At 48.5% G+C, this 26518-nt stretch overlaps 2 protein-coding genes across 2 annotated transcripts in view; one reads left to right on the top strand and one right to left on the bottom strand.

The window, feature by feature from the left end:
* ARHGEF26 (Rho guanine nucleotide exchange factor 26) overlaps positions 1 to 9317 on the top strand; it is a 30849-nt gene extending 21532 nt beyond the window's left edge. The window contains exons 10-14 of the mRNA XM_038146223.1: positions 389 to 543; positions 2382 to 2591; positions 3863 to 3930; positions 4121 to 4225; positions 4986 to 9317. Of these exons, the coding sequence (XP_038002151.1) occupies positions 389 to 543; positions 2382 to 2591; positions 3863 to 3930; positions 4121 to 4225; positions 4986 to 5128 (681 nt within the window). The 3' untranslated portion in view covers positions 5129 to 9317. The remainder of the gene's footprint in view (positions 1 to 388; positions 544 to 2381; positions 2592 to 3862; positions 3931 to 4120; positions 4226 to 4985) is intronic.
* An 853-nt stretch (positions 9318 to 10170) lies between these two features.
* DHX36 (DEAH-box helicase 36) lies at positions 10171 to 26180 on the bottom strand. The gene is made up of 25 exons (XM_038146258.1): positions 25894 to 26180; positions 25605 to 25726; positions 24523 to 24724; positions 23818 to 23856; positions 22531 to 22701; positions 21952 to 22031; positions 21007 to 21081; positions 20710 to 20876; positions 20068 to 20149; positions 19471 to 19611; positions 18867 to 18969; positions 18466 to 18553; positions 17564 to 17619; positions 17392 to 17456; positions 16755 to 16898; positions 16183 to 16300; positions 15448 to 15546; positions 14700 to 14873; positions 14324 to 14410; positions 13392 to 13475; positions 13193 to 13292; positions 13019 to 13109; positions 12539 to 12659; positions 11838 to 11990; positions 10171 to 11224 (listed from the first exon to the last, which is right to left on the bottom strand). The coding sequence occupies exons 1-25, from the start codon at positions 26101 to 26103 to the stop codon at positions 11039 to 11041; spliced, it is 2958 nt and encodes a 985-aa protein (XP_038002186.1). The 5' UTR covers positions 26104 to 26180; the 3' UTR covers positions 10171 to 11038.
* Between the last annotated feature and the right edge of the window lie 338 nt (positions 26181 to 26518).

The following is a 26518-nucleotide window of genomic DNA, read 5'->3' as shown; positions in this document are numbered from 1 at the left end:
CTGGGGGACTGAGGACACTCCCATGTCCCCTCGTGCTTCGGGAGCCACTCTCACCCTGCAGACACATTCCTGAGGTCAGGCTTTGCTCTGTGCCCTCAGGAGGCCTCAGAGCCCGTCCCAGCCCCAGTGGGATCAGTCAGCTCTGTTCATTTTTCTTCTGGGTGAGCAGTGATGACAGGTGCCCGAGTGATTCCCAGGTATTTGCAGCTGTTACCTGTGTGTTGTAGCAATGATGCAGTCCCTTAAACTTTGGTAACCTCTTTGTGTTTGTAATCTCTGAGCTTCGAGTTTATTCAAGCATTTTTCCCAGATGGATTGTACTCTGTTGTCTGTTTTTTTTAAAATTCTCTAGTTTGGAGGATTACAATGTGATTTCCTTGCCTTGCAGCCGTTTCCATTGGTTTCCTCTTCACGGTGGTTGGTGAAAAGGGGTGAATTAACAGCATATGTAGAAGACACTGGACTTTTTTCCAAAAGAACCTCTAAGCAGCAGGTGTACTTCTTCCTCTTCAATGATGTCCTCATCATCACCAAGAAGAAGAGGTAAGAGCTTCACCAGTATAAAACTGGTTTTGTGCTCGGTCCTTGAATCACAGTGACTTTTAACATGATCCTGACTGTGGAATGAGTTCAGGAGTTACTTGAGCCTCTACCATGGGTTACAAATAACAAGTAACTGCTTGTTAAACAGGATTTACTTTTGGCAAACACAGTTAAGATTCCAGATTGTCAGACGAATTAAAAAGACAGTTCTTTATGCCCTAGCAAAGACACGTTTGGGAAGGATAAAGTATTGGGGCTGGCCTTTCCTCTGCACGCTTCCCACGGCTGCAGGGGCACGCAGCTCCCTCTGCCCAGTGCCAGAGCTCGGGAACAGGGCTGGAGCTCTGCGTGAGCCCTGCTCCCACCCACAGGGTTGCCATGGCACCACAGCAGCGGACAGAAATGTTTGTTGCTGGTTGGGGTTGAATGTTTGTGGTTTTCCTTGAGCAGCTGAATCTCAGAAGATTTTTAACATTGCACTAAGACACCTCTCCTCACTTGGTGCTAAAAATGGGCATTTCTGAGGCTGCACTTGGGGCTTCACCCAGAGTTCATCTCCAGCCCTGGCTCAGCAGCCACTGCCCAGCTCTGCCCTGCCTCTGCCCTGTCTCCATGTGCTGGAGCTGCTGGGGAATTGTGGCTCTGACCTGCTGGAGATGCTGCAGAGGAGGGAGCCAAAGGGCTCTCCAGTCAAAGGGCTGCTCCCCAAGACTGGGCAGGAGGGGATGTGGGGATTTGGGATGTGTGCAAGGCTTTGAAGAGGGATAAAAATCTGCTTTTCCCCACTGTCCAGGTTTTAGTTTATTGAGAATGTTTCTTCTGCCAGTTGTCCTTGTAGCCCCTGCTATAGACACAATCTGATTTTTTAAAAAAATCATTAAAAATGACATAATGCTTGCCAAGCACTAATGCAGTGTCCTGAGAGGAGCAGTCGGTGCCAGCAGGCGTGGGGATGCTGGATCCTGAGGAGAGGCTCAGCCCAGACGTGGCTCGGGAAGGGTCAGCCCAGTGCTGCTCACACAGGCCTGGCTGTGGCTGGCTTGGGGCAGCAGCTGAAGGGTGCGGGGAATGGCTGCAGCACTGACCCCACAGGGCTCGTGGCAATGCACTGACCGCTTTCACAGGCGCTTGGATTCCCTTCCGCAGGAGTCTGATCCAGCGCGTTGGTGGGATGGAAGTAGGAGTAGGAAGGATTTGTAGAGGTTTATCTGCTGATTAATTAGTAAGAAGTGCTGCTGTGATTAGCTGTGCACATGTACAGACTAGTTGATTATTCCTAAGAAATGCATTTATTATTCATTGCATAAATGCATAGACACATTTCTTTTTCAGACACAAGATTCCCATGTAGTGATGGCAGCACTCCCAGCTGGGATTGCCAGTTCTTCCCTTGGCTAAGGGGTTATTTAGACTAAAATACTGAACTGACTTCTTTAAAAAAAAAAATACACCCCCAAAAATCCCCAAAGTTACCCAAAAAACCAAGCCCCAACCAACCCTTTCCCTGATTGGGAGCATCTGAGCAGGCTTGGTTCCATTAGAAGCACGTTCTGCGTCCATCATTTGGGAGTGCACAAAGTCATTCTGCAGGAAGAACCCAAAGCCATGTCAGTGTTTGTTTCCCAGAACACCGGTGAGAATGTCCCCTGGGAGCTCAGCCAGGGCTGTGTGTTCCACCAGAGCTCTGGCAGAGGCTGGTTCCCCCCGTGTGGAGCTGGGAGCTGCTGGAAGAACTGTCCCTGCCGCAGTATTGGCTGTGTCTGTGGGTTGCTTCCCGACAAACGGAACGGGATGTAAACCCTAACTGGTGTTTTGTTCCTCCCGGCCGTGCCCTGCAGTGAGGAGAGCTACAACGTCACCGAGTACTCGCTGCGGGAGCAGCTGCTGGTGCTGCCCTGTGACGGGGAGGAGCCCGGCTCCTCTCCTGCCAAGAACGCGGCGGGGATGCTCCACTCGGGCCGGAATTCTGCATCCCACCTCTTCAGGCTCGTGCTCCTCAGCAACCACGCCGGGGACAGGGTGGAGATGCTCCTGGGAGCAGAGACACAGTGAGTACAGTTACTGAAGGGATTTCTTCACCTGAGTGTCTCCACAGGCAGCTCCTCCCACCCTGCCCAAGGCAGTAAATATTTATTTGTTTATTTATTTCTATTACTTATTCTGGTTTATTACTTTGAGCTGCTGGGTAAGGCCTCAAGTGCCCTGCCTGCAGAGATCAGTGCAGCTGTGCCTCGGGCCGGTTCCTGTGCGGGTCCCTGTGCTGGTCCCTCACGCCAGGGTCAGTGCTGCAGCTGGGTGTCACCGTGGGGCTGTCACAGAGGGCTCGGCACCAGGCCGTGGCACAGGAGTGTCCCCAGGCACAGCCAGCATGCCCTGGGCCCTGAGCAGGGCGCTGGACGGCGCAGCAGTGGCAGCAGAGCAGGGGCAGAGCAGCAGGAGCTCTGCTCCTTGCTCTCCCGGGCACCCTGAGGAGGGTCCTGCCTTAGAAACCAGAGCAGCCAGTGCCTGCTCTGGGATGTACGGGTGCCATCAACTTCCACACGGCCTCCCAGCACTGAAAGAGTTCATTTGTTCTGGGGGAAGCTGGAGGCGGGACAGAGACATGAAAGGGAGTACTGCAGACATGTCCCTGCCTGGAAAAATCGATAGTTTTAGGCTGGCTCTCAAAGTTAGAATATCCGTGAAAGGAACTGAAAATCATCAGTGCTTTCTATTAAAGATCTCATTATGAAAGCAGGAGATGATTCAGACTTGTTTGGAAATGCAATTTTATTGGGGAAAAATGCAGGACATTTTTAGTTGTCTGGGCTTTGTATGAAAAGACATTTTGTTCTGCAGACTTATTATTGATTTGTTCTGTGCTGTTTGCAGTATAAATAGCAGTCCAGCTGATCATCACTTAGAGCAAGAGTCTGAAAAGAATGTCTGTATTTTAAGTTACCTATTTTTATAGTCTTATCTTTTGAGAAGGATGGGAAGGGAATTTCCAAGGCCAAACAGTTCGGAGAGTTGAGCATACCTTCAGAATAGTTTTGTGCAGGTAAAATGGAAATGTTTTCTCTGACCCAAAGATTTCCAGCACAGTTTGATCGTGTTTTGCCACCTCCTGTGGCATGTGGGTCCTAAGGAGAAAAGCACCAGTGTTAGGTGAGAGCTTCTATGGCCCTGTGAAGAAGGCAGAGCATCCACAGAGGTGGTGATGCACAGGGGTTACTCACGGGTGCTGAAGGGAGAGATGCTGGCACTGAAGAAGTGGGGGCAGTCTCAGGGCTGGCCATTATCCAGGGCATGACGTGGGACACGGGGTTCTGCTTTGCAGGAGTGACAGAGCCCGCTGGATCACGGCGCTGCGCCAGGACAGCGAGGGGCACCACACGGACAGGACCAGTGAGTCACAACTGCTGGGACTCGTGAGGGCTCTGCACTGCCCTCAGTGGGGCCAGGGGCTGGGCTGGGCTGGGCTGCACCACCCTAAGCCATGGGGGAAAGTGGAAATTTTTTACATAAATGGTGCTGTGTTGTTAAAAGCCCCTGCCCTGTGACTGGTTTAACTGAGCCTGGCTCGCTCCCTCCCCAGCACTGGCCCAGGTGGAGATCATCAGGACGTACACAGCCAAGCAGGCCGATGAGCTCTCTCTCCAAGTCGCTGATGTCGTTTTGGTTTATCAAAAAGTGAATGACGGTGAGTGAGGAGTTTGCTGTCAGTAGCCATTTGTCACCTCTGCAGGGGGTTCAGCTACAAAGCTTGTTTCCTACTAGCACAGGGCTGCAGTGAGTAAAAGTTCAGCTTCCAAGGAAAAGGTGAGCATTTGGGTTTGGGTTTCTAAAGGAAGCAGCAGATGTAACCAGCTGTAGAACATGGCTGCTGGCCAGTTTTGGCACGGGAGGTGTCCACAAGTAGGAAATTGAATTTGTCTAAAACCGCGGAGCTCAGACATTCTAGCGAGTGCCAGGGGTGTCCAAGAGAAACAGCCCCAGTCTGTCGTGCCACGGCCTGGGCTTTCCTGCTGCAGCTCTGGCACAGGGCGCTTGCTGAGGTTTGACACGGGATCAAGTGTCCCAAGAGCACTGTGGTTCTTGCCCAGACCTGCCCACAACTGCACTGATAGCACCAAGTGCTGGCTCAGGGATGCAGAACACTGACAGTACTTGAGGGACTGAATTCTAACTTGCTGTTGCTCAGTTGCCCATGAAATCAGAGATTCTGTCACTGTACTGTAGCATTACTTCAGACTATATTTGAATGACAAAGAATATAGCAAAACTGTGCAATACTTTGCATATACTATTTTTTTACCTAGTCTGGCTGGATTAAAAACATCTGCCAAAGCTGTCCTGAATGGTACCTGACTGCCAGCCAAGGCAAATACAGAATGTACCCCAGTGCCAGCAGCCCGGGTGGGGCGAGCTGCAGAGGTGTCACTGTTGTCCCTTCCCTGCAGGCTGGTACGAGGGGGAGCGGCTGCGGGACGGCCAGAGGGGCTGGTTCCCCTCGGAGTGTGCCAAGGAGATCACCTGCAGGGCCACCCTGGACAAGAACATGGAGCGCATGGGGCGCCTGCTGGGGCTGGAAACCAACGTGTAGCCGTGTCCTCGCCCCGCTGGGGGCTGCTCCGGCTGGGACAGGGGACAGCAGAGCCACAGCCCAGCAGCAGCACGCTGGACACTCGCCATCCCTGCTCTGACAGCTCCGAGCCAAGCCCTGGCCCAGCGGCAGCACCTTGCAGCAGTGGCTCGGGCGCTCTCGCGGCTCCTGCCTCGCTGCCTCCTTACGCTCTCGCTGCGTCTGGTTGTGAGCATCTGAAATTGTTTTCAGCAGCAGGACTCTGCAGGGGCCCGGGGCTCCTGGCCCTGGTGCTGATCAGCAGTGCTGAGTGTCCCGCTCCTGAGGAGCTGCAGCCCCAGAGCCTGTCTTACAGGACACCTGCCCTCGTGCCAGCACCCGCGTGGCACTGAACTCGAGTGCCCAGCTCTGGACTCTGTAAAGGCTGACCTACCTCTCCAGGGCAGGCCCAGGGGTGGCCCTGGCCTGGCCCGGGCAGAGCTGGCACCCCGCACGAGACTCTGCAGCTCTGCCTCCGTGAGGCTGCTCAGACTGCTCCACCTTCTGCTGTGGGCAAAGGACTGCTGCAGGCCAGAAACAGGTACCCCGTGCGGCGTGGGTGCTGCTGCTCCACGCTGGCACGGGCATGTGCTGCAGAGGAGCTGCTGAGCTGGGGCAGTTGTTTCTGGTTTCCTCAGTGGCTGCTGAGCTCTTGCACTTGACAAAGTGCTTCAGAACAGTGGTGATGAGATGAAATGCACTCGCTGCTCTGGGAACAAACGCACTCGTGGCTGAGCAGAGTTCAGGGCAGGTGAGAGGTGTGAGAGTGTGTATGGGAAAAACCCTCCCTTTTAAGGACCAGCTGCTGCGTCAGCAGTGTAGAAACGAGGGGACAACTTGTACTACCAAGGCTTTCCTGCTGTTGCCTTCCCCAGCCTCTGCCGGTTTCTGTCCTGCACGCTGCTGATTTGAGGGGTGAGTGAACTGAGTGTTTGTGGAGATGCGTAGCTCTAATAATTTAAACTACGTTAGGAAGGCAGTAATTTTGTACAAAAATACTTACCAGAACAGTGTGACAGTGGTTATACAGCCTTGCAAATTAATTTATAAGTGGACTGATAAAATAGTAATGAGAGAAACTGTAAATTGAACAAAGACTTATTTAACATAGTAAAAACACTGCTACTGTTTTAACAAATTTTACTGTATACATGTGGATGTTTAACACATAACTGAATGTATAAATCCAGGCATTAATTTTATTCAGATTTTTTTTAATACACTGTATATATTTTTCATACCTAGTTTTTCCAAAAATGCTGCAATGTTTTGTAAAGACATTTTTCATTTTTCCTATTGTTGGACACAGTTCTTCAGGAATTAAAAGACTTCTGTGATTTTACAGGACAACAATCAATAAAGTGCTTTTTAAATCCTTACTAAAAAAAGTTTTGATTTTGTTTTAAATGCCATAAAGTCACCAATTGATAATGTCATTTTTGTCAGAGAAAGTAAATCTCTTCAGTAAGCATTGGCATTTTAGATTTTCCTGTTCTGTAAAGATAAATAGCACAATCTTGTGTCCTACCTCATCTGCCATAGATGCCATGTACCTGTTGGACTTGGAGCAAGGGCAGGAGCAGCATCTCATTGCTGAGACACCATTAAGAGGGAGAAGGGAAAAGTCTTCAGTTCTCTCTGCTTCTTGTAGTCTGGCACAGTTCAGCTGGAAGGGACCTACAGCCCAGTGCAGTCCAGCCCCTCAGGGCTGAGCCGGCATTAAATCCTGTTCTGTTTTTAAACAGCCTCAGAGCTGGGGCATCACCACCTCTCCAGGGCCTGTTCCGGGCTCTGTCCATGCCCCCAGTGAAGCTCTGCTGCCTTGTGTCCAGTCCAAAGCCAGCTTTAGCTGTTAACTCCCCAGCCTCCCGTCCCTGGAGCCCAGGGCAGGGAGCTCAGCCACTCCACACTATTTTCATTAGCAAAAGGAAGTCATTTTCAGCACTGATTCTCTATTAGCACTGCTGTTGCGAAGGAAATAATCTGAGAACTCAGGCCCTGCACTTGGAACACACAGACACACACTCTCCTTTAACTGGAGGTGGGCTTTACACCGCTACTGCCTTTGTCACTGGGAGCCCAGCAGTGACAGAAGTTTGTTCCTGTAACACCAGCTCGTTTCTGAGGCCATGGAATGCGTGTCCCCTTCCTCCTGTAACTGCCCTCATCAGGAAGCAAGTTGCCAATGAAAGGCTCGCAGTTGCCCAGATGAAATCTCCAAGTGAGTCCTGGTGCTCTGTGCCTGGTGGCTCCACAGGGGCACCTGCTCAGAAACCCACCTGAGCCGAGCCTGGCCCGGCCCCTCTGCAGTCACTGCACCCCTAAGAACAGCTTCTGGTGCTGGCTGCTGCTGCGTGCCAGCCCTGCAACACAACAGCCTCTGCATCTGCTGAACTTCAACAAACGCTGTAATGCAGTGCTGTTCGTGACTGCCACGGCAAAGAGAACATTTGTTTCCACCACACAAAGCTAATTTGCTGAAAATAAAAAGGTAAAAAAAGCACGACTTTAGTAACACATGCTCAGAATGCACCATCTGCTCAGCAGCACGCTCACGCGCACATACCTGAAATCCTGGATCCACAAAATACATTCACTAAAGTTCTGGGGCTTCCCAGGTGTATTTTGTTTCTAAAATAACACACATAGGCAAATCAAGTGGATAGAACACAAGTGTTGGAAATAAACAGTAAATCTTGGCACTAAGGCTGAGGAACTCCAAGGCTTTTTCTGCTGTCATCTGCAAATGATTTTCAAAGGCTGTACCAAAACTTCATCATTTAGGCAAACTGGAGATAACATGAAGGGCAGGCAGAATTTACTACTTCACTGAACTGCTACATTCCACAAGCCAGAGTTCTAGAAGGTGCTGGAAACTAAGACAGAAGCAGACTTCGTTAAGTACAACATGACCTTGACCACTCTTTGTCTCGAGCTGGCCATTTAAAAACCAAGTTAGAAACCTTCCATCAGCACTACATCTTCATCATCTATAACCTGATGCGGTGGTTTAAGCCTGGTGTGCAGCTCACCCCCAGCGTGGGACGGGGGAGAGACCCTAAGGGGCAAAGTGAGAGAAATCATGGGTTGGGATAAAGACAGTTTAAAACAACAGCCATATGTGCAAGCAAAGCAAACCAAGGAATTAATTCCCCACCTGCTGATGGGAGGTGGAAATTGAGCCAGCCCCAGGACAGATGGGCTCCATGCACAGAATGGGGACCTGCGAGGACAAACGACATCACTCCAGACATCCCCCGCTCCTTCCCTGCTTCACCCGGAGCACCGTGGCCTGGGACATGCCAGGGGCAGCGGGCCAGCTGTCCTGGCCGTGCCCCAGCCCCTGCACAGCCCTGGCCCCCTTGCTGGCCACCGCAGACCCTGGGCTTGCTCAGCCACACCTGGAATAACACAATTTACATCACAAACCCAAACACTGCACCACACACCGAGCACAGAAAAGTGACTCTAAGCCAACACCCCTAACATCTGTGCTCATTTGCAAACTCTGAAGAACACAGAAGTTTCTGGTACCTTTCTGCATAAAGGAGTATGTTAGGCTGTGTGCTTTAAGCACTGTGAAGAAGTACAGCAATATCACTGTTTACACTTCAGTCACTTCCTACAAGTGTGACCCCCTGAGTTTCTTCTGGGAGTGGCCCTTGTGCCACTGCTGACCTGAGCCTCCACAATGTGGGGTTTGAAGGAACTCATCTTCAACCAGAACTGCCATTCCTACCCAGCTTCCATTTCCTTTTGCCCTCCTTTTGCATTATTAATTTAAAAATTAGAATAAATGATGGCTAAGTACTGCAAACACCATCAAAAAAAAAGAGAGAATGCTGCAGGTGCAGCCTGTATTTTCTTCATTACATTTTATCCAGCTACACCAGTGACAGGCCTACAGCCAGCTTTTTCTCAATAAAGCACCGATTTGTGCCGCAGAGCGGCCGCCCTGCCCGGGCCCAGCGCCGCCCCTCAGGCCTGGGCGCCATTTTGTTCCCTCCTTCGCCAGCGACGCCCTTTGTTTCCAGCACAGAAATTCCTCACTACAAATTATTTCCTTCCCATTTCCACACAGTTATCAGTTATTTAGACCCCTTTTCTCTCCCCTTTGAGTCCGGGGCTTACCTCCAGCAACGCTGTGGCCGCTGCCTCCTCGGAGCGGCTGCGGCCCGCACTGAGCCGAGCCCGGCGGGTCCCGCAGCCCTCAGAGCCCGGCTCTCCTCCGCAGCCCTCGGAGCCCGGTTCTCCTCCGCAGCCATTCCAGCCCGGCGGGTCCCGCAGCCCTCAGAGTCCGGCTCTCCTCCCGCAGCCATTCCAGCCCGGCTCTCCTCCCGCAGCCCTCAGAGCCCGGCTCTCCTCGGCAGCCATTCCAGCCCGGCGGGTCCCGCAGCCCTCACAGTCCGGCTCTTTTCCTGCAGCCCTCAGAGCCCGGCTCTCCTCTGCAGCCCTCACAATCCGGCTCTCTTCCCACAGCCCTCACAGTCCGGCTCTCTTCCCACAGCCCTCACAGTCCGGCTCTCCTCCCGCAGCCCTCGGAGCCCGGCTCTCCTCCCGCAGCCCTCGGAGCCCGGCTCTCCTCTGCAGCCGTTCCAGCCCGGCTCTCCTCCCGCAGCCATCCCGGCCCTCACAGCCCGGCTGTGCCCCAGAGAACGCGCCGGGCCCGCCTCCTCCCTCCCCGCAGCCGCCGCTGTCTCTTTGCTCTTTTCTCACTGGCATCCCCAAGGCCGGGGCAGGGGGAATCTCCTCCTCCGCCTCCTCATTTAGAACACCTAAGGGTGAAACAGTCACCTGGGGCTGGGGGGGAGTTGAACGATGCCTCGTGCAGCTGGCAGTGGCCATGAGGAGCCTGGCACCCTCCATCCCTCCTCAACCCCGTGGAAAGCACAGTCCAGCCAGTAACTTCGACTTTTAAGTTTCACCTGAGCTGCTCTGCTTTCCTCAGAGTAAAGCATAAATCCTCCTGAACTTCATGACTAAGGTCATTTTTGCAAAAGAAACCAAAACAACAAAACACCAAAGAAGGGAGAAAAGTTGTATTTCCAGGCTTTTTTTTTCTCTCAAGGATAAACCTCAAAATCCTTAACAAACTTTGTTATTCCAATAATCTTCCATAGCTGGAGATCATTCAGAACAGAACATTCAAAACATTGAGAACAGTTGAAATAAGACTTGCAAAAAAAGACTCTTAATGGAATACTATAACCCATACATGAACTTCTTAAAAAAATACAAAACAAAACAAAAAAACCCCACAAACAAACAAAAAAACCCCTCGAATGCAATGAAACCTTAACACATAACCCAACATGACTTTCTTCTAACCATGCTTTCTGCAATCTGCAATTTCAGTCAGTAGTGATGATGGATGGGGACAGAAAACAAAGGAAGATTAATTGAATGGGATGAAATGCAGAAAAGGAGAAGAATTTCTGAAGATTGTTTCCTCCCACCGTACAAATTCAACAAGTGTTTTCGAGTTTAGTTAAATTAAGCTGTAATTACCTTCTGTGGAAGTGCTGGTGAGCAGACTGCTGCACAGCTGGAATAACACAGCAAGTATAATTACTCACCACACCCCATTAAAAAAAAACCAACAAAACAGTTTAGGTATTACTAAGCAGTATTTTAGCAGGTTTTTTTAAATATCTGTTACCTGATGGGTAAAAAACCCAAAGAAAACAGCTACAGCAGGACAAGAACCTTACACCATCCAACAACGGCCTTTCTGTCCCTCACGAAGCTACACCGAGCACAGAACACATGCACACACACACTGCCAACTAGCTCCGAGTAACTGCTCCTCAGGAAGAGGAAATCTCCAGCTTACCCTACCAAAGTTGTTCCTCTAGCTACAGAAATGCTATCGAAAGGCTGGCTGGGGAGGGGTCAGCTGTAGCGCTCGCCCTGGAAGCGCGGCGCGAAGTTCCTGACGCCCTCGTTCTCCTGCGTGGTGATCAAGTCTATAATGGCTGTCAGCACTGCTGTGTCCCTGCATTTAATATCATTCCAGTCCACGGGATGGGGGTTCTCTATTTTTTCTTGTAGAAGATCATCGAGTTCTTTTCTCAATTTCTGGAAAGTGTTGTAATAAAGGAAGAGAAGGAAAAAGGAAAGAGATGGGCAGTTAGAGCTACACATAGCAGCAGCAGAGAGGTTGCAGTGCCTGGGGCCCCCTGTTCTCCTGACCTTTACACCTGTCTGCTCCCTCACTTCATCTCCACACTGCTATTTTCACAATCAAACACTGTCTCTCAAAACCCATTGTTCTTTGACGAGAGATGACCATGTCTGGAAGTGATGCCTCTAACAGCCCACCCAGCATTGAGCTGACTACCTCAGGATTAAAAATACTGATTTAAAATAAAAGTAAAATTTTTAAATATTATGGGATCTAATATTAAACAGTTCTGTGGAACCCATTCCTGTTAACTGAGGAGCCCCACTCTCATTTTCCCATATCCGTGTGGATATCCCCTGTAGTGACCAAGTCATCCTACAGCATCTGTGCAAAATGAGATCTCTTTTGCTTACTTTGTGTGCTAGGACTGCTTGCTGGAAGTGCATTTCAAACATCATCCCCCTGAGTGATAAATCAACAGGCCCACAGGAATATAAAATCCAGAAATCCCTAAACAGAACCAGTGTTACACTGAGCCTTCCAGGTACATCATTTTGAAACAGTTACCTTGACCAAGTTTGCTATTTTTTCTGGAGACTGGAAAACAATCCACTCATCCACAGCGATGGTGTCCTGGTCCTTATCCTTCTGAATGGAAATATCCCCTCCAAAGAACAAGAGGCAGTATGGAGACACCTCCGTACAATCATACAGGTAAATCTGCACAGCAACAGAATTGTCTGATCACCCTCAATGTATCTCAAGTGCCATCAGTAATCCTTAACGAGGCTCCTACAGACTTCCAGAAGATCCTTACTCAGTTACTCACAAATTCTGAAGAAATGCATGAAGCAACTCAGTTGAAAAAAAAGTTACATGAAATCAGATTGCACTAGGGCAAAAATGGTCCCAAGCCTTTCAGTCTTTCACACAGTGCTGAAATCAAACCAGATGCTCCATAACAATGAGAGGAAAAAACATCAGCATATTGAGAAGTGTTAAGACTGTACTGACCTGCTACTGCCAGACCTTAAAAAAAACCCAAATCCTCAAAAATAACCCCAAAAACTAAACCACAGAAGTTCATTATTTGTGGTACAATACCCCAGTAGCACAAAGGAAATAATCTGATGGTGTGTAAAAGGAATGGCCTAGGACAGGAAGGCCCCAGAACAAAGGCTGTTCACATCCCCTCTGAACCCTGACCCAGTCTCATTCAAGAGGGGATAATAAAACAAATAAACCCCACAAGCACAGCTCCGACTCACACTGCTGGTCCTCATCTTCAAATGGTACACGAGCCAGTTATAATGGAACTCTGTTTCCTCCACGTTCACTGATTTGGGATGGATATTAACTGATCCATCTGTCTTGGTGCAAACTTTCACCCTTCAAAGAAAAAAAAAACAACAAAAAAAATCTGATAATACAGGAAGTGATAAATGAACAGACCAGGATCCCTGGCAGTATTTGAGCTGCTGCTGCAGAACCCCTTCAGAGCAGTGCTACTGAGATGATGTAACATTATGCATGGCATGAGAAGGTCACACAAGTTATTGCAGGTGTTAGCAGTAATCCAGGTGCTAAGAAATCAACAATCCCACCCTTCTCCGAGGAAGTAATGCACAACCACGACTCAAACTCTACAGTGAGATTCATTCATGCACTCAAGCCACTGCTTCACCTTGCCAAATTATGCCATGTAGAAAACACCTTGAATACAAACCAACTTTAAACCAAAGCCTCACATTTTCCTCTTTTTGCTGAAGCTGGGCCGGATCTTCGCCACTTTGGGATAGAGGCCAGCACAGATGACTGCTTTGAGCAGCTTCTCATTGCCTGCAGGAGACAGCAAAGTGAGTGAGCAGTTGTGCAGCTGAGATTTCAGCTGGGGTAAATTCTCCCTTTCCCTCCACGGTTACCTGAGTTGGTGTTAGATTTGGGATCCTTGGGGTTTCTGCTGTTCACAAATCCAGCTGCAAGGAGATGCTCAGCAAACTGCCCTTTCATGTTATGCAGCATCTAGGAAACAACGAAAATGGCACAGAATGCTGCTGTGCCAAAGGCCCCTCCTCTTCCCCACACACAGGATCCTGTCTGACCCCGGCAGGATGCTGTTACCTGCATGGTATTTGAGGACAGGAAATATTCCCAGCAATAGTCCTTCTCATTCCTGAAACCGCAACTCCGAGCCTCTTCCCAGCCCTAGGAATGAAAGCTGGACTTGTAAGGTGTTTGTAAGTGAACACTACAGATTTCAGGCCAGCCAAAACTGCAGCTCAACAAACAGTCACATGTTCCCTAGCAGGGAGAAAGTAAATCCTTTGATCTCTCTGTATATGTGCACACACCACAGTGCAGAAAAACAGAACTGCACAATACGCTGAATCACAGCCTTCCTTTTTCCCTGGCGGGCAGGGACACCTGGCAGTGTTTGCCAGAGCACCCACCCTCTGCTGTAATTAACAGTTACAGTTCTGGGCAGTCACTGCATTTCCAGGCTGTTTATTTCCTCCTCTCCTCACCACAACACAGTACAGCACAACGTCCAACACTTCTGACGCTGGCTTCAGCCTCCTGTAGAGGCCAGAAGGACAGGAGTGAACAACTTCAGCAAGGTTAACTATAATACTATGTTTCCTTTGTCTTTTTCAGACTTGTCCACCAGAAATCAGGTTACTGAGCCTGGAGACAAGATTATGCAACACTGGAAGGGTGAAAATCAGTTTGGTTTTATGATTTAATTATTATATAATTATTATATATATATTATATAATTTATATATATAATAAATAATAATATACATTAATAAATATAATATAAATATAGAATATACATAATTATATATTATATATAATAATATAATTATAATTATAATTATATTTTTATATATATATTTAAAAAACATTATTATTATTTAATTAATTATTTCTGTAGAAGCCAAACAAGAAAGCCTACAGAGCATAAACTGATCAGCTTTTTCCTTAGGATCATCAATATTATTCAAACTAAACTTCTAGAAGAAAAAAAAACCACATGAAAACATGCTTACAGTGAAGGCATTCACCACAGTCAGATGGTCGCTCTTCGAGTTCTTTGACAGCTCTTTTCTTCTTGCGTCTGCGATTTTCTCTTTGCCCTAAAAATCAGAACCTACATAATACCTAGACTGACATGACAGTCCTCTTCTCCAAATTCAGGTACATCTGTACAGCAGTACTTTATATGTAACACAGGAAAATTATAGTTATTTCGAATATTCCACAGGAAAAATGATAATTCATAGTATGCAAAGGCAATCTCACTAGTAAAAATGTAATGACCATGACATTAATGAAAGTGCTCTTAAACTGTAACACCTCACTGAGTCCCAGCAACCTCCTGAGATTCTTAAATTCCCACATGTAATTGCATCTGTGAGACTTTACCAGAGGGATGACAAAAGGGTCCTTGAAGCTGAGGCTGGCTGCAATGGTCAGCACGGGGTCCAGGCAGCAGAACAAGGCTCCAAACAGGATCATCTTCCCGATGTGTGGCTCCACGGGCAGCCGTGCCAGGTGCACACCCAGGGGAGTCAGCTCCTCCTGCCTGTCCAGAGCATTCTGCCAGGACAAGAGCAGAAAGGAAAGAACAAACACATCACGTGAAATGGGGAGGATTTCCTTGGCAAAGCCACTGGGACGCAGATACCACAGATATCCCCCACTAAGAACCAAACTAATAACCAGCTAGTTTCCATCTATGGCACAACTCATTTATGCAATACCACCAGAGCAAGGAGTCAGTAGAACAAACGTGCCGTGAACCTCTCCTCCCCATGGCCCAAGGGAACAATGACACAAGGTGCTTCTCCCACGTGCCTCATGTGTCTCCAGCTCCTCACTGACCCACCTGCAGCAGGAAGGCAGGGAGGCAGCAGGGTACAGGGGAGGGAGCTACATCCACAGCCGCAGGGAGCTTCAGTGAGGGCCCCGTGTCTGTCTGGAGTCATTTACAGAGTCCCTCAGAGGCACTCTGCAGAGCCCCTCAGCACCATGGACTGGTGGAGGGCCCTCTGTGCAGTGAGGGTCCATCGGGGCTCTGCACAAAGGGCTGCAATGCCCAGAGCTGAGCAGCCACGCCTGCCTGCCAGCACCCACGGTACCACGGCTCTGAACAGAGGAAGCAAGGCTCTACCAGCTCCATGAGGTGATTGATGGCCAACATGACAGCATCGCGAGACGGGGGGTCCATCAGCTTGCTCAGGAAATGGGCAATTCCACCGAGCCTCAGGATCTGAAAGGAAAGTCACAACAGAAGCCTACAGCAGCTGGAGAAAGACGGCTGTCTAAAAGTGGTTAGCAGTAACCACACTCATGGAAACAGTGTGAGTAATCCACAGCCCAAGTTAGGATTTCTTTGGTGAAGAACTAAGGACAAAAAAATGTATTAGTGATGGAATTTGCAGCAGAAGGATCTATTCTTCACTCGGTTCACATACACATGGCAATCCTTCTGCTTTTGTAAGGAATTCAATGCAAACTGCCAAAAAGGGAAATTCACACCAGTTCTAAAACTACTTTGTAGTAAAATTCTTTTCAGAGATCATCTAAATTGACTCACTGGCATTCTCACTGAAGCTTCTCTGATTGAATGATTTGTGACATTTGGGGAACAGCACAGCCCATATTTTTGTTAGTGGATGTCACCTTTTCTTGATACCAGACAATTCTGTTCTCCTGGGTTTGATGCACCCAGACACAAGTGTGCATTTACTAAAGTTGCAATTATTGGCTAAATACACAGCATTTCTGGTGTAACAGAATTTTGGTTGAACAACCCTAGGCTCACAGCTGCATTACCTTATTCTCTCAACCACTTATCCCCATGGAAAAGTAGATAATAAATATTTGTGAAGATTCCTGCATTTACCTTGATTTGTAAGCAGAGCTCCTCCAAGGGTGTCCTCAGGATCTCTGGTAACTGATAATCATCCAGAAGGCTGGCACGCAGCCCGTTGTACAGATGGTAACAGTGGCCTGGCTGAACCCTGCAATGATTTAAAGAAACTATTCTTTTGGGTTTGGTCATTTGTTGGGGGGTTTTTCACCAATGAAACTGTGACATTATGGTTCTGTTTCTTACAAAGAGCTTCCCAAAACTCCTCAAGGAATTAGAACTGAAATGCATTCAATTGTAAAAGCCACTTCAGTCTTCTGAAGACCCATCAGCAGGAAACGGGCGTACAGAACACAGAAATTAATTTTCACACCATTTCCACTTTACTGTATCAGCCTCACAAATCAGGTGTGAGGGTAGTGACAAAAATTACAACAAAACTCTGGAGTTAAACACAGCACAAGTCAATTCAGCTTCCCAGGAAGGCAAGGAAATCATTCTCTGCTCAAGAACAGCAGTGCCAGCACATGCACAAAATAAAGAACCTTCAGCACTGCTGGAAACTCAACATCCCCAAAGCTCCCTAAGCCCCCCACTGTTCCTACCTTCCTGCTCGACCCTTCCTCTGCTTGGCATTGGCTTTGCTGACCCACTCTGCTGCCATGGTGCTGATGTTGTTCTGGGTGTCAAAGTGAGTCTCCTTTATTTTCCCCCCATCTATAACGAACACGACGTCATCAATCGTGATGCTGTTAAAAAAAAAAGAGAAAAAAAAAGCAACTTTTCATCTTTGCAAGTGTGACCTAGGAGTGGGTTTGGCCTCTCCTTATTCCCTCCCAAAGAGAGGCAGCAATTAAGAAAATCTGTCTTTGGAATGTCATTAAGAACGATGTTACTGAACAGCTCAAGAAAGAGCAGATTTATTCTCCTCGGTCTGGCAGAAATCCCCACTTGGATTCTGAACAGAGGACAGGCAGCTCAGATTATCCTGTGCAAATCATTCTAGCAATTGTTTAGTATCCCTGTAGCTTAACTGTTCAAAACAACGTAGTTGGTTGAATTGTTTAAAACAATTATAGGAAAACTCTGTTTAGTCTATAAATCTTTCTAAAGATAAAGTGTTATAAATTAATGGCACAAACACAGAAATGTATTTTCGGCAACATCAAACAGGTTTATACTTTAATCATCACTTCCATTTCTTTTGTTAAACACTCAGCTTTCCTGACTCTGGGCACTCACCTGGTTTCTGCAATGTTGGTTGCAATCACAATTTTCCTCACTCCGGGCGGGGTCTTCTTGAACACCTGTAATTATCCAGGGCCCATTTATGACTTTGCCAAAACCAAACATATCCTTTTTTTTTCTTTTTTTTTTTATTGTTGTGAAATATTGCAATAAAAGAGAAGCATACCTGAGTCTGGTTAACAGTAGGCATCAGTGAGTGCAAAGGTATGATAATAAACCTATCTGGAAGTTAAAAATAAGAAAAAGATATGGTGTAAGCACAGAAACTTCCAATTTTACAGGAAAATCTATTAAATCAACCATGCAGAACAGAGAAAATAGGCTGCAAGTCAGGCTAGTGCTTCTTGCTCTGACATCACAGGTGTCTGTATCATAACAGCAAATTCTGAAGTAAAAAGGTATAAAGGCCTTTTTTATGATGCTATAACATGGCAAGTTAAGACAATATATGAAGTTGTGTATAGTAATTCAGACTTCCTTTTTAAATTCTGAAGTTATTAAATAATTGGTCGAGTTTAGTACACAAACTGACACCAATCTTTCAATGAACTGGAATTCTGCATCTATGGAATGTGCACAACCACGCTGCAAGTCACCACTGGACAGCCAGGAGCCCAGCTAAGACAGCTGAGATGGAAACATGAGAGATGCAGAAGGACAGGGTAAAGTGTGTCAGACAGGCACAGGGTACTTGAGAGTCTGTAAGAAATTCTCAAATCAACAGGATTTGAGGGGACTATCAGCAAGGCAGGGGAAGCTGCTCAAGGATGAAGCACAGAGGAAGCACACACAGAATGGAGTCCAGCTTTGGATGGGAGTTCTCCCAGCTGCAGCAAAGGACAAGAGGAAGAAGATGCAGGTCAGGCTGTTTTTCAGACTGTCACTCCCACACTGAGAAAAATTACTTGTTGTTAGCAGAGGAAAGGATACCACAGGCACACAAAAACTGCTGAACACTTTGGAGAGGAGACAAGGGAAAAATGAATCCAGCACAACTGCAGCAACCCCGTGCAAAAGGAGTCTGCCCCCAATGCCACTGCCAGAAGTCCCAGAGGGTTTGGGTTTTACCTGACTTAAACATGACTTGAGACATCAAGAGCTCATGCAAAGTGCTGATGTTATCCCAGCCTGGCAGAAACACCAGAATAGCACCATCCTATGGGGAAAAGAGGCAGTGAAGGGAAGAGAGGTCAGAACACATCACACACTGCACAGAGAGCCAGCTCCTCGCACACTGATATATGGGCATGTGAGATCTGAAACCTCACTGACCCAGCCTGGTACAGTCTGTCAAGGGTTTTTGTTTTTTTTTCTATAAAAGAGCTACCTCCATGTATTTATCTGAACATAAGAGTAGTTCAAAACTGTCCAATTACTTAGAAGAGCAAACAAAGATCTCTCTTCTTTCTGTGTGACCAGCCAAAGTCATTGTCAGCTCTGGCAGTGCCCCCAGCTCAGTCCCACTGTACCTCCTCTTCCAGCACAATGTGTCTGATCAGTGCTGCTATGAGGTCCAGGTCCACCTTGTCATCATCCATCATTTCCAGGGCACTGATTGTACTTGCTGAATACCTGCAGCAGGGAAAGCACAGACATGCAAAGGCAGGGCTCCTGCTGCCTGGCTCTGAGTGAGCCACCCAGCCATGAACCCACCTGCAAGCAGCCCAGTTCTTTGAGCAATTCCTGCACCTCCAAAGTGCCCTCCACGTTTAGTTCAGTGTGATTACTGTCAGTTCAGAAGAGCTGAAGAATTACCATGTCATGACTGAACTGTTTTGAAGCACTTGCACGACCTCTCTCCTTGTCACTGATGAGCCAGGGACTGACAATTTGTATGTAGGTAATGAACTGAAATTTAACTTGAACAACTCAGAGGCAAAGGGAGCTAACCCTGCTGTCTCTAAAGCACTTCACTAGTTGCCAGCCAACTGTACAGACAATTCCATCACCATTTTCCACAGCAGGCACTACCCCACTGTTACCAAAGCCCAGCAACACAATACAGCACTCATTTATGGTTGTCACTTCAGAGCTGCCTGAAAACTGAAAGCAGAAGAGAAACTTGGGCCCAACCTGCCCTGCAGCTCCCTTAGGTAGCTTGGCCACTGCTGCCTGTAGATCTCCTCCTTCTCCTCCTTCTCTGGCCTGCTCATGTGGCCCTGCATGAAGCCCCTCCTCCAGTGCATCCGGCGGTCCGTCTTCTCCGGGGTGTACCTTCACACAGGAGGAGCAAACACAATTCCATTTGAAACTGAGGGAATTTAGAGCAGCTGCACAGTCTTCCAAACCATGGACAATATGCTGTGCTTTGGCTAGATCATGTGTAAGAATCCCCAGTTTCTCTTCAACAGAAATCTTACAAAAGCAGGGACCAACCCTAGTACGTATGAGAACATGTAGGAAAAAAAAAGTGAACAGCAAGAAAGACTAGCTTAATTTAGAGACCTGAAAATTCACCACAGCAACAGAGAAACTCTTCTCCTCCTCAAGCCAATATTCCCAGGTAACTGTGTGCCACCTGTAATTACTGTACAAGGCCCCCCTTAGGAGGTTTTCTGTTGATAAACACAGGCAACTCTTCTTTATGCCAAGTTAATCTTTGAGCATATACACACTAAGCTAAGCTCCCCCCAAATACTCTCCGAAATGATGTTCAGAAAAAACACTTGCCTCAACTTCTCAATGACATCTTCGAGCAGATATTCCACCACTGGGAAAGTGAAGCCAGGGATGTGAATCATTGGGCAGTGGTCTGTGCAGGGAGGCAGAAGTCAGTGTTAAAACTACTGATGAAATACTGCACTGAAAGAATAGAAGCAATAAACATTCCTCACTAGTTCTGCAATACAGCTGCCATGTCTACATTTCCAGCTGTCAGGGAAGATGTCACATTCACCCCCAAATAAGGCTGCTGAATATAAAAAGGACAGGCAGCAGGCAGTATTCTGCACACCAGGATGTTCAACTGGTTCCAGCTACTGCAAAAAGCTGTGAGACTGAACAACTCAAAGTTCAATCTGCTTGCCCCCTCACGGCAAGAATGCTAAACATGGTAAATGTTTACTAGGAAAACACTCTGTGGATTCTGTTTCCATAATATGTCTGAAAAGCAAAACCAGAAGCAATATCAGGCCACAATGAGATAAAACTGAGAGAAACTGCATCTCCAGCAGCTGGCAGATATTTGTAAAAGTGGAGTAATTTCTTCTTTTGATACAAATCAATCCTATAATTCAAGAACTGCACTGTACTGGAGAAGCCTAAATTACTTGAGAAGAACATTTCTAGGAAGCATTTCCGAGTATCACCTACCAAAGTACTCGGAAAACTTCTCTGCATTTAAAGTAGCACTCATCAGTATGACTTTCAGATCCAGCCGAACATTCAGAAGATCTTTAATAATGCTCATTAAAACATCTGATTGAAGATTTCTTTCATGGATTTCATCAAGAACTACATGACTGATGCTGGACAAGTGCCTAAAAGAGAAGGGGAAGAAGTTAAACTTTTGCTTTTAGAAAAAATAAAAAGCAGAGCCATGACTGCTTGGAACAGCTCAGGACTCATTCCATAATTGCATTCAGTGTCTCATTAAACAGGAGCTCTTACTTATCTGACTGGAGCCACTGCAGGACAATTCCCGTGGTACAGTACAAAATTGAACCTTGTTTCCTTGGCAAGCGACTGAAAGAGACAATAAGAACTCCTCAGTTTTCCTCTGTATTTAACAAAATGCTTTAAAACCTTAAAGCCCAGCTGCATTGCAGCCATGATGCAGATGTGCCTCCTCTGCCTCCCTCACTCACAGCACAGGGCAGGAACAAGGAATTAGGTCACGTTGCATCACTTTTGTGGCTGGGGAATGGAGCAGGGAGAGGCCCTGACTTCCCAGGCACCCTTTGCCATCTCCTGCACCCCGAGGTGCTGATCCCCACCTCCTGCAGCTCTCCAGGCTCAGCACAGAGGGCACTCACATGCACAGCACAGGGAGCAAAGAGAAACAGCAGAGAAATTCTGTGAACCCCAACTGAAATGCTGGGAGGGCTCAGCTCTCCACTTTCACCAGCAGTTTTGCTTCAACAAAAGGGTTCCCTTATGTGCTGGCACCACTTCAGATTTTTAAATTATAGCCAACTACAAATGTAAAAGCTTTTGCTCTGCAAGCTTCTGTCACTGCACCTATTACATGGTCCCATAAATATGTGTAGCAAATGCACAGCTTTCCACAGAAATATGGTTTGGAGCATTTTCACTTTTCCTTGAAATTCATTGATTAGGGACATCAGTTTTATTTCTGCCCACAGCAGAACCTTTTACTAGAGCTGAAAACAGGACTTATTAGACACAGCCTAACTTAGGCTAGCCACTGTCACATGGGGCATAAAACTCAGTAAATGCACTCAAACCTTTTCCTAAAATTCAAAAACCTCATTCCTTCCTCGCAGGAATTTCTTCAGAGGATAATACCAGCAGGAAAGCAGTTCTTTCTTTTTAGAACAATTTTGAAATTGTCTCCTTTGGATAACAAGAGGCCCTTGCCAGGGAGCTGCTCACCTCTGCAGGCGGATCTGGTACCCCGTGCTCCTGCCATTGCCACAGCTCTCTGCCCTCTCAGCAGCCACTCTCTCAGCCACCTGAGGGGGACAAAGAAAACCAGGCTGATCTGTGACTGAGCTGCTCACCAGTAGGAACACCTGGTACTGAGAGGCTTGTAAATAAAGAAATGCCCTGAAGAGCACTGTTTCTCCTCCCCTGAGAGCAGCAACCCAGGGACAAGCCTCTCGAGGAACACAGGGCATTAGCAGCACATTCCCCTTTCAGAGCTTGGCCATCTGACACTGAACTATCAAGGACAGTAACTACTGAGCATTTGACAGCCAGATTCTTTCCTGCTCACAGACACACCTCTAGAGGGCCTGACACAACATTCATTTTTATCTTAATGGGCATTTTCACCGCCCAAATCCACTGAAATCACAGCTATAACCCACGACTAAAGTCAGGGAAGAAGGAGGCTGCAGTGCCAGTGCTCCGTGGATGCCAACCCCGGTGAATACCCAGGCAGTGCATGTTAGAGCTGTTCCTTGCAGCAGCCGGGGGCACCGAGGGAGCGCCCAGGGCAGGGGCACTCACGGAGATGGCGCTGATCCTGCGGGGCTGCGTGCACACGATCCTGCAGGTGGAGCCCAGGCCGCGCTCGATGTGGTCGTCCAGGATGAACTGAGTCACCTGCGTGGTCTTGCCGCAGCCCGTCTCGCCGCTGATCACCGTCACGCGGTTGCCGTTGATCAGCCTCACCAGCTCCTGGCCACACAAAGACACGGCCGTTACTGCTTGTGGAGGATTCTGAGAATTCTCTGCTCCTCTGGATGAACGCTGAGCAAAGCATCAACAGCTGGAGAAACGCTCGGCTGCTGCTTCTAATGCTACCAAAAAAGTTTGGTTTAAACCTCGCAGAAGCCACTTCTGCTCATTTGCACTTCCCACATGTAGGGCTGAAAGCATGCCCAACCTCAACACTAGCTTTAAATACTTTAGATCCTGTATGAAAGCAACATAGAAGAACTACAATGAAAGCCTGAAATAGATTTTTAACCTTTCTGCTTCCTGCTTGGCTCCCGTAGATCTTTGGAGGCTGAACACAAGAGTTTGCCCTGCTGGACCCCAAGCCTGCACAAACTAAAGGTTTTCAGCACAATATTTGAACATTTCTTGTACCAACAGGAACGGTTTCCCAGCCTCGTCCTCCTCACCCCAAGGACTGTTAAGGGGAGTATGACTATTTTAGAAACAAATGCCAACAGCAAGGACATAAGGGACTGTAGGAAGGAGTTCACTGATCACCCCCTGAGCCTGCAGAAGCAAACATACCAGAACACTCTATTTCTACTGCATACAGGGGATATCAGCCAAGAATTAGCATCAATTAACAGCTCCTGCTGTCACTGACCTTATCCTACGACTGGGAAACCAATGGCACTGAGAGCCAGCAGTGCAGCCAGTAAGTCTGTGGTTAAAGCTAAAAGGCTTAATTGGCATTGTACTCAATTCCAAACGGACTAATTGTTCAACAAAGGGCACAATTTTATACACGGAAGAAAGCATAACAATCTGAGTAACCAGGAACCTTCCAGAAGTTTATCACACAGAAGAAGAAGGCCTATTATTAAATGTGTGTAGCAGCCATGTATTCCCACGATACTCCCAGTTCCATTCCCATGAGAAGGCTGTACTGAGCCCTCAGCACAATCAGTGAGCCCCTGGTGCTGTCTGGAGAGGAATCACCCCCAGGCTCAGAACCTGGGAGGCCTCTCCCCTTCCTGAAGGCCACGAAGGATTGCTGCCAGGCACAGGCACAGCTGCTCTCCCCTGTCTGGGAGCACTGCACCACAGGGTCTCTCTCTCTCAGGACACACTCACCTCTCTCATCCCGTATGAGGGGAGCTTCTCTCGGAATCTCTGGGGAAAAAGAAAAATGTTTCTCTTTAAACACCTTTTCAGCACCGAAGCAACAGAATAGATTTCACCTCTATTAGATTTCACCCTTTAGTTTGGGGTAAACTGCAAAATAATAACAAACTGCTCAGCAACACTTGTATAAACACAGGCCCGTGGGAAATAACTTTAATTCCATGTGTTGTTTCAGTTTTGTTCAATTTAGAAAAACGATTTCAGCTCAACAGTTCAGTACATGAGGTAGGTATACACAGGTGCAAGAGCAGGGCCTGGTGTGGAAGAGAGAACTGGTGTTCAGGGAAAGACAATTTTCTGTAAGGGCTGTTCAAAACAAAACCTCTGTTTTCAAAAGGCCATTCCTTCAGAGCCCAGTGCTGTGCTTTCAGTTTCAGACATAACTGCAGGGGCATAATCCATAAAAAAGAAAGAGAAACCCACCCAACAAAACAACATGTCAGCTTCAAATTGCAGATTCTAACTGTTTCTGAAATTTGTTGTTTCCGATTTTTAATCACAGTAGGTATGAACTTCATGAATTCTAAAGATAATTTTTAGCAAAAGTAACATCATGACAACTTTCTAGTAAATTACAAGATGTTACATTTTGAGGTTATCTTAATTTTAAAAAAACCCAATGAAAAGTTTTCAACCTAACACAAGGAAAAATACCTGCATTTCAATATATCTGGGATCAGATCTCTTCTTCATTAAGTCTTCTTTAAGTTGCTCATCTAAATCAGCATCCTGCTCAGTTTTTTCACAGAGAAATTCCACGTCCAAATCCAGGGATGTTTTTTCCCAGGCTGGTGTCTGTCTTACAGGAGCCTTCTCAGCATCTGGCTTCACCTTGGCAGGCTGCTCGGGAGCAGGGCTGGAATCACAGGACAAGAACTTCAGACTCCCCCAGCCGTGCAGGGCGCAGGCAATTCCACCCAGCAGCTAATGAACCAACAGCCCACGGGCACAGAGAACCATGCAATGGTTTGGGTTGGAAGGACCTCAAAGAACACCCAGTGCCACCCCTGCCACGGCAGGGACACCTGCCACTGTCCCAGCTGCTCCCAGCCCCTAGGCTGATCGCTGCCAGGGATCCAGGGGCACCACAGCTGCTCTGGGCCTGTGAAAATCATTAAACCAAATACAGTCTCAAACTACCAACCACCAAAAACCTGACATCAGGATCTAGAAAACAACACGTTCTTTGGTACCAAACGAAGCCCCAAAGGAACAAAACATCATCAGAGAATTACTGCTTGATCCACTGCCCCGTAACTGGATCCCTCAGCCAAAGGGAGCCCAAATCCCCTCATCTCAGCATACTGGCCTGTTCCAGCTATTCCTGCAAATCCTTAATGACTCCAGAACAGACCCTGCTTCAGATCCTGCGAAAATGTTCCAAGACTGCACAGTAACTGAAAACAGAAGCCAAAAGCCACCTCTGGAAGAGTAATTCCAGAGATCAAGAGAGCTGAAAAATCTCTTGTATCTACTGTAGTAGGCCTTGAGGTGAGTTAGACATTTCATGAGTTTAAGTAGAAATTTAACACCCCAAACTCAGCAATAATGAAAGAGTTTTACAGCAATGACTACCACCATTTCAGTGTGACAATACATGTGAAGAAACTGGAGGACATTTGTTGAGCCAGTACACTCGGTAAAGGTAAATCACCTCTGACACATCTTCCTGACAGGTTATGGAAAGTTTGTGCAACTCAAAACAAATAACAGAACTGGTAATTATATCTCTTTACCCTTCTTCATCCCCGGACCACCAGGACATGGCTTCTTGCTCTTTGTCGTTTTTAGTCTGGACAGAATTCAGCAGCTGCACGATCTGCTCTTCCCTGCGCTCGTCCATGCGCACCACAGCTCTCTAGGGCAGAAAGCACAGCCTGCATCAGCGCGGAGCCCGAGCACCGCGGACACCGACCGCAGCAACCCTCCCCCGGCCTTCCGCCCGCCCGGGCTGCGGCCGTGCCCGCCGATCGCGCACCGCCGAGGCACAGGCCCCCGCCCCAGCACGGCCCCCGCGCCCCTCACCTGCTGCCGGTCGGCGTCCCGGCTCTTCTGGCCCTGCCTGCGGGCGTACCACAGCCCGATCTCGCGGCCCTTCAGGTGCCCGGGGTGCCGTCCCCGCCCGCCGGGCCCGCCCGCCGCTGAGGGAGCGGGGGAGGCGGCGCCGCCATCGCCGCCACGGCCCCGGCCCCGGCCGCGCCCGCGGCCCCAGTCACGGCGCTGCTCGTAGCTCATGGCCGCGGGTGCCGGCGCGGCTCAGCCCGGCCCGGCGCGGCCCCGCCTCATCCGCCGCCGCCGCCCGCCTCATCCGCCGCCGCGCTTCCGCCCGCCCGCCCGCCCGCCCGCCTCTGCCCGCCCGCCCGCCCGCCCGCCTGCCTCTGCCCGCCCGCCTGCCTCTGCCCGCCTCTGCCCGCCTCTGCCCTACAGCGCGCCGGGCACGGGTTCGAGTCCCAGCCCGACCTCACACACCCGCCCGGTCCCGGGTTCGAGTCCCGGCCCGACCTCACACACCCGCCCGGTCCCGGGTTCGAGTCCCGGCCCGCCCTCACACACCCGCCCGGTCCTGGGTTCGAGTCCTCGCCCTGACCAGCCCCGCTGGGCCCGTGTTCGAGTCCCGGCCCGGCCGGTGTGTTGCAGAACGGGGAATTTG

The sequence above is a fragment of the Motacilla alba genome, chromosome 9 (genome assembly GCF_015832195.1).
Source record: "Motacilla alba alba isolate MOTALB_02 chromosome 9, Motacilla_alba_V1.0_pri, whole genome shotgun sequence".
NCBI lineage: Eukaryota > Metazoa > Chordata > Aves > Passeriformes > Motacillidae > Motacilla > Motacilla alba.
This window is presented reverse-complemented; position numbering and strand designations above follow the sequence as displayed.

What these genes read in the sequence shown, in the direction of transcription:
- DHX36 (XM_038146258.1), bottom strand. Translation starts at nt 26,103, where the DNA reads ATGAGCTACGAGCAGCGCCGTGACTGGGGCCGCGGGCGCGGCCGGGGC. An exon ending in TCAAGTCATGTTTAAGTCAG is followed by an intron (nt 17,620 to 18,465) that starts GTAAAACCCAAA and finishes TTTAACTTCCAG; the next exon opens with ATAGGTTTATTATCATACCT. An exon ending in CTACTGTTAACCAGACTCAG is followed by an intron (nt 17,457 to 17,563) that starts GTATGCTTCTCT and finishes GGATAATTACAG; the next exon opens with GTGTTCAAGAAGACCCCGCC.